This window comes from Cyprinodon tularosa, unplaced genomic scaffold (assembly GCF_016077235.1).
Source record: "Cyprinodon tularosa strain WSP-4 unplaced genomic scaffold, ASM1607723v1 ctg44, whole genome shotgun sequence".
Classification (NCBI taxonomy): domain Eukaryota; kingdom Metazoa; phylum Chordata; class Actinopteri; order Cyprinodontiformes; family Cyprinodontidae; genus Cyprinodon; species Cyprinodon tularosa.
The window spans coordinates 760,555-771,348 of record NW_024039163.1 but is presented as its reverse complement, the minus strand read 5'-3'; the positions used below and the strand labels follow the sequence as shown (position 1 = coordinate 771,348).

Sequence of the window (10,794 nt, the reverse complement as noted above, 5' to 3'; positions counted from 1 at the left end):
AGGGTCTACATCTGGGTATATAATGCTAGTCTGGCCGCAGAAAGGTGCATACAAGATTGTGGCCGTGGTGCACAGTGAGTGTGACTCATGTATGGAGGCATTAGTCCTCCAGTGTGGTTTTCGTTGGTTTAAGTCTATTGACCTTTGCATGATTTTGCCCTTATATCAGGGTTATCCCTGGACAACCTGTGGGCCTGAAAAAACTTTAAAGTGTATAGAGGCAGTTCCAAACTTAGAGGCCAGACATTGACCCTGATAATTGTATTTTTACAACAGACTAGAAAGCAGTAGGTTTTACAAACAGGTTTAAACAATTTTAGTATAAAGCAAATACTGTTAGGTTTTTTTTTTTTTTTTTTTTTTTTTTTTTTTTTTTTTTAGTACTAGTTGTTTATTTTAATATTTAAAGATTTATGCTTTTCACTTGTTTTTTAAGTAGGTTAATATATTTTGAAGTAGTTTTTTAATGTGTTCAAACATTTGAAACATTATAAATTAAACTGTGTTATATAAATTAAACGGTAATATGTGAAAATAAAACTTTTTAGAGCGACAGTTTTAAAACCTTTGCTCTGTGTTGGAAAGGTTAAAAAAGGAATACAATGACAGGCACTTCTGTAGGGGCTGATTTTTATTAGATTCATTTTTTTTACACTTTATTGGATTGGAAATGATAAGTCTTTAAAAAGCAGTTTTGAAACTGATTTTAAGTGAAGATTTAACATATAACACGCGTTTGTATTATTCTTTTACCGGTAATTCTGAGTTAATGCGGTGCAGAGACCTGGTTAAAATGAATGAATGAATCATACCATCAGGTGGCGCAAAGGGATATGTCACGAATTGTTAATATTAAAGTCATTAATGTTTTCACATGGCGAAAGGAAAAGAGCAAGGAAATCACTTTCACCAAGAGCTTTTTGGGGGTTAATTTAAATCTAAAACGGCGAGAATAATCCAATATCAGGATTAAAAACCTTACAGGAGGGAGGATTGTTGATTAATAAAGCAGATTGAGTGATTTTGCGCTGAGTGCCTCCTATAGGCTGGCCTCTGGTGTTCTGCCGAGGATCTCTCTCTGCTACTCGACTTTCTGGATCATTTTATTGGAAGATGGAGTTTGGGGAAAGGAAGAGGAGAAGAAAGTCTCAGAGCTTCAAACTGGTGACGGATGAAGGTAGGCTGCTGTGTGTCTGGCTGTTTGTCTGGTTCCAGCAGAGACCATCCGCAGACAGAAAGGGATGGCCACGACAATGCAGCGTCCCTCCATCTATTTTAATATGCAATCCGTTAAATATTATTGTGTAAATCAAAAGCAACACATAAAAGCGGAAGAAAAACAACGCTCCATATGCATCCGGATTTAAAGGATTTTTCCTTTAGATTGAGGATAATGTAAACACCTGTTCCGCACGGGTATTCTGATGAAAACAGCTTTAATTGTTGACTTTTTTGGGTGAATAAATAGACTCTAGAACATGTGAATGAAGAGCTACTCTATGCAACCCACAGGTGGCGGTTCCTGCTCTGTTTCTACCTGCAGAGATTCATCCTTTCAATTATGATACCATAATTTTCCCTACATTTTCTTCATTATCTAGCTTTTTTGTTGTTGTCTAGATTTGGACTCTTCATACGTGATGAATTCCAGCTCAAGAGATGTGAATGGCCAAAGTAAGTATTCTGCTGCTGTAACCCAAGGTTTGTGTCAAGGATTCTTTAACATATAGTTCCTGAAAAGCCTTAGAAATACCGTAAGAAATTTGATTCCATGCATCCTTTTTGGGTATGAAAAAAATATTTTTGAGATGTTTATTTTTGTGGAAAATTAACTAATATTGTCATAATGAGTCTTTATTTTGTCTCACTATAACTTGAATTTTTGTCCTAGCCATAGATCATTTTAGGATTTAATAATCACAATCATTTGAAATAAAAATGGCAGCTTCACTTTTTCTTTTAGTATAGATTCACCCATCAAATGGTGAAAGATCAGAATTTTTTTTCCTAAATTGCCATTTCTTCATTTCATTTAAGCCTGTGCTTCAGATCTCAGATAAAACCAGAAATTCACATCCACTAGGAAAGGTCAGAAATGTAGATTTTTTTAGGCTTTAGAATCTGCTTTTGAGAATTATTTGTATTAGAGCACCGACTGATCCAACATCGCATTTGATCTCGGACAACAATGAGATATTTCTTAATTACGACAAAAAAAGGACAACAGACTTTTAGCTGAATATTTTGATCTGATAAAAAGAATAAAAATATAACACGATACAAGAGATGAGAAGACCAACTATATAATTTGTAACCGCTTCAATTAAGATATCATTACTTATACCTAGCCCTCTATTCTCTTTATGTAGTTTGGATGGGGGACGAGAGCATGGGAATCAAGAAACAGATCACTGGAATGATGAGGCTCCTGGGTGATAAGACTGGAAGCTTCCCTCTGTGCTCAGAGGCAGAACATAACGGCTCAACAAAAGATGGCAAAGTGACCTGTAGACACACACCTTCAATTTTATCGTTTGTGTCGGATGGTAGACAGAGCCAAAGCTGGAACTCAGTAGGGGGCACAGAGCCTCCACCATCATCCACATCAACATCACTAGCAAATGGTCCAGGCTGTGGCCAACAGAGTACCTGCTCCAGAGGGCTCACAAATGAAAACACAACAAAGGATTTAATAAAACCTGTTGCAACAAAAGGTAAGGTGTCAGGGAAATTCAAGAGGAGGAAATTCCTGAACATATGAAGTTTTCATGCCTCCTTAATTGTTTCAGATTTATTCACATAACAAACTTTGATATGTCTTATCGGTACTTTGTGTAATAAAAAAACGCACATTTTGGAATGAAAAGAAAATATTTTAGTTGATTTTCAGAATTTTGCTATAAGTGCAACTCTGAAAAGTATTGCATGGATTGGTGTTCAGCCGCTCTGCCACGACCAGAACAGTAGGACTAGATTTCTCAAGACATTTATTAGCAATGTATCTGCAGGGAACAGTGTGGACTTCTAAGCAGGAACCTCTGCAGGAAGAGAACACAGGTTAGTGACCACGACAATCTGGTGGAGGATGATAATGAACATGTGAGTTTAACCTGGTCTTATAGTTGAGTCTGTGCACAGAGGATGAGGTTGGCTCCAGCCAGTCTGCTTCCAACAAGATGTGGTGGGCGCTGCCCAGAGAGTCCCAGCCGTTGAAGTCCCGGAGTTTGAAGGACAGGCAGGGGATCATAGCCAAGCAGACCAAGGAAGGCAGGATAATCAACAAAGTCGGTGTTGAGAAATAGTTCCGGGTTCGGATCACAGACAGGCAGAAATCCGGCAGGAATCAGAAGACAGGTCAGGCAAACAGATCAGAACAGGAACAGGCAGGCTCAGCATTCCAGAGGCGGAATGGGCCAGGATCAGGCAATCAGAAAACTCATGTATGCTGGAGAACTCTTACCAAAGGCTCCAAATAATCTTGCGCTGATTACTGGTTGAAGGCTGGTTAAATAGAGGCTGAAGCAGGTGGATCAGATGAACTGTAATGAGAACTGGGTGGAGCTAGCCAGGTGAATGGAATGAGTATTTCAGGCCAGTCATCAGCGCCAAGATAATGGCTGTGTCCGAACGTCTAACCCCTAGATCCCTCAATCACTATATAGAGCGGGGACTACATAGTGGACTTTATACTGAACTCAGTTAACTGACCGTTCCGACAGATGATCACTACTTTTTGCTCCCCACACTGTATCTGCACCATCTTTGTTATTAGTCGCCACAGCCTATGGCCACAGTAGACCTCTGTGACAGCAAATCCTAAAATGCTTGCGAGGAGCGCTCTACTCGCAAAGCATTCAGTTATATATCTTTTCGTCTATTGACCATGGAGGATCACTACTTTTTAAGGAGTGTTGTGGGAAATTTCGAGTCCACTACTTTTTCATCCGCTAGACATTCGGACACTCATTTAAAATACCGTAACCACTATATAGTGCCCCAAATAGTGATTAAGCCAACGGATTTAAAGTTGATGTATTTTTGTATTTGAAACAGCCCATGACACACTCTGAGCCTTGACGTTTCTTATACAGTTAATGGCTTTTTTTTTATTTCTTCCTTTTTGCTACCCCTTCATAAAGGACAGAAGTGTGTAGAGGACCATCTGTCTCACAGATTTTTCCCTCTGAAACTGTGGGTTTTTGAAGCCGTCAAGAGCTTTCCGGACCTATTGGTTTAGGTATATACAGATGTCTTTGTAATTTTTCCTTTGTTATATTTTCTTTCCATTTTCAGGTGAGTGGTCTATGAATGCTACATAAGATGTCTACATTTTGAGATTTCCTTTTGTTTGTTTGTTTTTTAACCCAACCCTGCTTTTCTTCTTCATTACAACTTTATCCCTGGGTAGGTCTTTACCAATGTCTAATAACAAACTAGGTCTTCACAGAAAAGTTGGTACAACACAAAACTGCTGCTAGGTAGACAGTATTTAGTATTTAGGTGACTACTGAAGGTAACTGAATTCATTGTATTTCATTTTTCAGGGTGGATCAGTGTAAGTGAATACAAACACATGCCACACTTTTCATTAGCTTGTTATTTTTCATAATTTTAAAATCTATGTGGTTGGGATATTTGATAGGGCAGCTGTCCAGGGCGGCATTAGAAAGTGGGGTGTTAATACACCTTAAAAAATTCTGCTGTTAGGAACTTCTTTGTGTTCAATTATTGCAAAAAAAACAAAACAAAAAAACTCCCAAATCTGTTTTTGCAATTTTACAAGAGTATTTATAAAAGCTAAAAAGGCATGATGTTTTAATAAAGCCATGGTTCTTCTTAAAAGGTCAAACAGAAGCACAACATTTTTAAATGTTTGCAGTTACAGATATATGGAAACTATCCCTCCATCCATCCATCCATTTTCCGTCACGCTTATTCCAAGCCGGGGGAGCTGGTGCCTATCTCCAGCTGTCTACGGGCGAGAGGCGGGGTACCCCCTGGACAGGTCGCCAGTCCATCGCAGGGCAACACAGAGACAAACAGGACAAACAACCTTTCACACACACACTCACACCTAAGGAGAATTTAGAGAAGCCAACGAACCTAACAGTCATGTTTTTGGACTTTGGGAGGAAGCCAAAGTACCTGGAGAGTGCCCAGGCATGCTCAGGGAGAACATGCAAACTCCATGCAGAAAGACCCAAAGCTGGGAATTGAACCCAGAACCTTCTTGCTGCATAGCAACAGTGCTACCCACTCCTCGACTGAGCAGCCCATATATGGAAATTAACTGTGTTTAATTATGCATATTAACGAGAAAAAAATAACAAACGTTAGCACTTCTTACTTTCCACCAGATGGGCTTCATCCTCCTGTACCAGAGATCCCCTGCTGCATGTGTAACTGTAAGGGCACCCTACAGGCGATACTGCATGAGTTGCGAGCAATGAGGAGGATAATGCAGAATCAGAAAGGTCAGGACACGGACTTGTAATATGAATAGGACAGAAACAAAAGGCAAACATAACATGTTGTTATTGTTTTAGGAACTTCTGCAAGACGGGAGCAAGCTAAATCATTTCAATCTTACATCAGCCTGGGTTCAGCTTCATGCCGCAAAGCCCAGAAGAGAAAGGTGGCTCCACTAAGTGTCTGCAGCACAAGAAGAAAGGCTCTTTCTTGTCTGGGGGCTTCTCACCAGAAAGACAAATCTACAGAAGCTGCAAAGAAAGAAGAATATGAGAAACTAGAGTCATGTACAATTTCCGGGGATGTTCCTGAACTACTACCTCAGAATGACCAAGTAGCAGACTGTGTCAAAAAAAGTTCTCTTCTGAATCAACTAAGGGAACATCAAGCATTGGAGGCAAGGGCCTAAGTTTGTTTATGATTTTGATGCCTTTCAATCTATTAAGACCCAATTTCTATAGCAGTTTACAAGATAGATGAGTAGAAATGTATGCTTTTACAGAAAGCCATAGGCATCTTGTTGATGCATTAAGTGCTATGATAACATCCTCATGTTTTCTATTACAATGCATCCACAACATTTATGTCATGGTTAGATTAAATTTGTTGACATTTTGCTGTTGACTTCCTCACAGTCTGAGGTTCGTCTTGCTGAAGATTATGATGTTTTCATCTCAAAGGCCCAGCTAGACTCCATTTTGATTAACTATACACGTTCTGGCAGCCTGCTGTTTCGCAAACTGGTATGTATCCATTCCCAAGCTTAAGATTTACAATTAAAAAAATGAGGATGACCTTAGACATTGTTTCTAGCTTCTGCACCTTAGATATAAGATTCATTTCTGCATCTCTTGGTCTTTATATCATATTTTGCACTTTATTTAAAAAAAAAAATATATATATATATATATGCTAGAGTATATCTAAAATACTATTAAAATACTAAGCAAAAATGGGGTTACATGTACTGTTAAGTACACAAAAAGAGTTCTGTTTTCAAAAAATAATGTAGTAACAGTAATCCTACAAATTAATTTGTGGTAGTTAGTCATGATTAAGGAAAAGTTAAGTAATTGCAATTCTCTCTTGGCATGATATCAGTATAAATATGGCATTTATATCACTCCACAGTTGTTGAAGACATTTATTATTACCTGTAAAGGTGTCAAACTATAAAAGGACTGGTACGTCATTTCATCTTTTGGAGGACTGCCTCTCATATAGGCTTAAACATCTTATATTGGTTGACCAGTAGTCCGCATTATGTGGGGCGATACTCTGGAGTTTAAGACATATTTACTTAAATGCAAAGAAACAACCAATACATAAAAATCTATTATAATAAGCCTTACTGATACAAGAAAATCTTATTGCACTGGTGTCCATCACTAAGCATAAAATAACCACGATTATTTAATATGATCTGTGGCATTTCTATAAAAAAAATATTAAGTGAATAAACTAATTGCTCAAGGGCTGTGTTTTGTTTTCAGGTATGTGCCTTTTTTGACGATGCTACTTTGGCAAACTCTGTGCCAAATGGCAAAAGGAAGCGAGGGCTCAACGACAACCGAAAGGGTTTGGATCAGAACATTGTCGGTGCTATTAAAGGTGAGGGACAAATACAGGCCAAGGAAAAGAGTTTTGGGGGTTTATTACATTTATATCAACCTTTATATTTTGTAAATTTATGTTAAGTGTTTACAGAGAAGTACTGCACTGAACACAGAATAGAGAAGCTGCCTGGACCTCGAGACTGGGTGCAGATTCTTCAAGATCAGATCAAACTTGCTAGGAGAAGGCTGAAAAGAGGTTTTCTGCTATTTGTCATTAATGCTACTAGTTTTACATCGTATATATTATCAACCAAATCTTCCATTTGTCTCATCAGACTACAGTTACTTTAAGATGTTTTAATGTCTTTGTTTATCTTTGGTCAGTGCTTGTTATTGATGTCATTTTTAATACGGAGTTATGAACACTAATCCGAACCGAGGAAACTAAGCCTGCAATGTTTTACATATTGTTAAAATATTGTGGTTAATGACAGTGAACAGATTTCAGAAGGGGCCAAATACCTTATAATTATCTAAGTTTGGGTAGCTTTTTGCTTTAAATCTGTTTCATTTGAAACATTTTGATTTAAAAACAGAAAAGATTTTTTTCCCCCTTTTTTTTTACAGTACTGTTTACTGCATATTTTTGGAGCCTTGATTAATAAGATTTAGTTACTTCAGGAAAAATAATATCTATGACAGATCTATAATAATCAAGTCAAGACAAAGTTTTTTAACAGAAGGTCTTACTTTTGTTTCATCAGATGCTGGAGATGTTGAGGAATACGGACCATCGACAAGTACTAATCTAACATGAATCAGCTACATAAAGACATGGTTTTCACAAATGGAATTACAGCAGGTAATGTTACTAATTTCAACCATATTGTACCTGTTTATATTCTAATGTAAACAAAATATGTTATATTTGTGACGCATTTGCTTTAACACCCTGTGAGCTCACAACGGCTCTGATGTTCATCTTATTCAAACCCACAAATAACTTTGCCGTGTCCCTTTCATTCACTCACAGCTCCAGTGGAATCATGTTTTATGTTCCTACAAGGATTTTTGACTTTTCATGCAGCTTTTTAGGTTTAGGCAAATTATATTCCCAGTATGCATCATTTTCCTTCCTTTTATCTCCATAGTTATAGTTTCCCTCATAATGGTTAGGAAACTGCTTTCAAAAATGTATATTTTCTTTACCCAGTAATGTAATTCCTAATAATATCTACATTTATTTTTTTACAGGCTTTGATTTTGGAAGGTTTGAAAATGGTGAACTTGTTGAACATGACTGATTGATTTCATCCGCTGCCACAATTGCCTGCAGGAGATTCACTATCATTTTATTTCTCTAACTTAATGCATTTGCTGCTTTCTGCATTGCCTTTTCATCTGTGATGAACAATGTTGAATTTTCCAAAAGAAAAGTGAAAGGTTTTATTGTCTTATCTGTTTCCATCATCAAATTGCACAAGTGTTCACTGAGGTTTAAACTGTATGCAACAAAAAAGAAACAGAGAACAGAAAAACTAAAACCTATAGTCTATCCTAAGGACATTTAAAGCATTATAACCTGAAAAATGGATACCAAATATAAATACTAAATGGGTAAAAAATATGATTCATTTATTGTTTAGCAACCATATCTTTTAAGATGTTGTGTACTGTGGATTGTGCCTTTCAACTGACCAATACTTCAATGGATGTTTTCAACCTTGTTTGGAAAACGGATTTAAAGTTGATGTATTTTTTTATTTGAAAATAGACTGACTGGGCTTCATCCGATTAAAGTGTGTAGGATTTATCAAGGTACATTTATTGTTTTTATTATTCTTGAAAGTAGTAAACCTTGAGTAATGACTATTAAAGCTACTCTTTTCAGTATGGTGAACTTAAATACTTTTTAGATAAATTTCAATGTACATATGAGCACCATTGATGTATACACTAATAAAAAATATTCCTCAAAATTAATGTATTGTCTTTTTTTTTTTTTGAGTTTTTACGGCACTAGTGGCCCGTTTTATGGACAGTAGGCTGACAGGAAAGGGGGTAAGAGAGAGGGGGAGAGACATGCGGGAAAGGACCACAGGCTGGATTCAACACCGGGTTGCCCGCATCGAGGACTAAGGCCTCCATTCATGGGTCATGTGCGCTAACCACTGCGCCACCAAAGCACACCCCGCCTTTTATTATTTTAATCAGAATAATCAAAATAATATAGGAGAATGGGGAGTTTAAATCCCTTATTTAAGACTAGAACTGTACCAAATAGACATAAGGAATTGTCAGGAGGGTTCTAATATCTACTTGTAATAAAAAAAAAATCATACATTGGGTTTTTATAAAAATTTGTGTACAGAACAGATTTTTTTACACACAAAAAAATTGAATTTTGGTCCATTCCACATCTGAGGAAGATGAAGAACAAAAGAGGCCGGGAAAAAAAAACTACTTATCTCTCAGTGACCCTACCTTAATTTCCAGAGGCTGGCTGGCTTCTGCAGGGGCCTGAACCAATACACAGCAAATCCTCAGAAACAGTTATGTGGAGGACCATAATAGATTCCCACCTCCTTAAACACTCATAACACCTATAGGCTACCTGCAGCCCACACTTCCCCCCTTCCAAAACCTCTACCTATGAGCCCTGCCCTATCTCTCTTTACTTTTTACCTGCAGCACCCCTCCTCTTTGACAACATCAATACACTATAAAAGATTATGCAACCGAATTTGACATTTACTGAACTTATTTTGTTACTTTAACATGATTGTTTCATGTGAGCAGGGTAGGACATGAAACAATAGTCTTAAAGTTACTAAATATGCTTATGTAAATGCCAAAAATGGTTGCATAATTTTTTTCAGTGTAGACATCCTTGACCTGATGGTGTTTCCCTATCCTGCCTGACAGATGAGAACCAACCAGTCCTCATCTTTACTCTTATTTTTAATAAGTCTCTTGAACTGTGAGATTTACTGTAATTTCTCATGCTTTTATGTCACCCTCGCCCCTCCAAAACACACAGTTACAGGATTACCAATCATTTCAACCGCTGGTGTTGATTGACAAAGGACATCAATGGGGCAGTAATGGATCATGTCAGGTTTCCCTATAGTGCACTGTGGGACAGCTTTGACTACCAATTGGTCTTGCTTAGGGAGCTGGAGGGGCAGTTTGTAGAGTTCAAACCAAGCACTTGCAGCCCGCTTTAGGAAACATAAACGTTCTCCTCTAACCACCAGGCCACCACTCCCAAGACCTTGGCCACCAATGAACCTAGAGCCGGCCCTGTCCACAGTTTAGGTGAGAGCATCTGGTGACTTGACTATTCTTATATGAAAACAAATATAGCGTTTAGGGAAAATAGGTAAGAATAGCAAAAATAAAATTGTATTAGATCATGATTCAATACAATTTAATATTTTAAAGATTTAGTAAACTATAAATAGAGTGTATATATATATATATATATATATATATATATATATATATATATATATATATATATATATATATATATATATATATATATATATATATATATATATATATATATATATATATATATATATATACATGGCAATATTAGTATTAGCAAATAATAGTATTATTTGCTTTTGTAAGTCACTGTATTTTCAAACAAAATAGAGCCTATTCTTTATATATTACGGAAAAAAATTTAAACTATTCTTCTGCAGAGTACATTTTACTTTTAGTAGAGTACATTACTAGACAGTAGTTTACTAGAGTACAT

At 36.9% G+C, this 10,794-nt stretch overlaps 1 protein-coding gene across 1 annotated transcript; it reads left to right on the top strand.

The window, feature by feature from the left end:
- Window positions 1-669: 669 nt before the first annotated feature.
- bend7 (BEN domain containing 7) lies at window positions 670-7,563 on the top strand. The gene is made up of 8 exons (XM_038300021.1): window positions 670-1,177; window positions 1,621-1,674; window positions 2,370-2,714; window positions 5,355-5,474; window positions 5,547-5,866; window positions 6,105-6,212; window positions 6,963-7,080; window positions 7,168-7,563. Exons 1-8 carry the CDS (start codon window positions 1,114-1,116, stop codon window positions 7,374-7,376), a joined length of 1,338 nt encoding a protein of 445 aa, XP_038155949.1. The 5' UTR covers window positions 670-1,113; the 3' UTR covers window positions 7,377-7,563.
- Window positions 7,564-10,794: the final 3,231 nt, after the last annotated feature.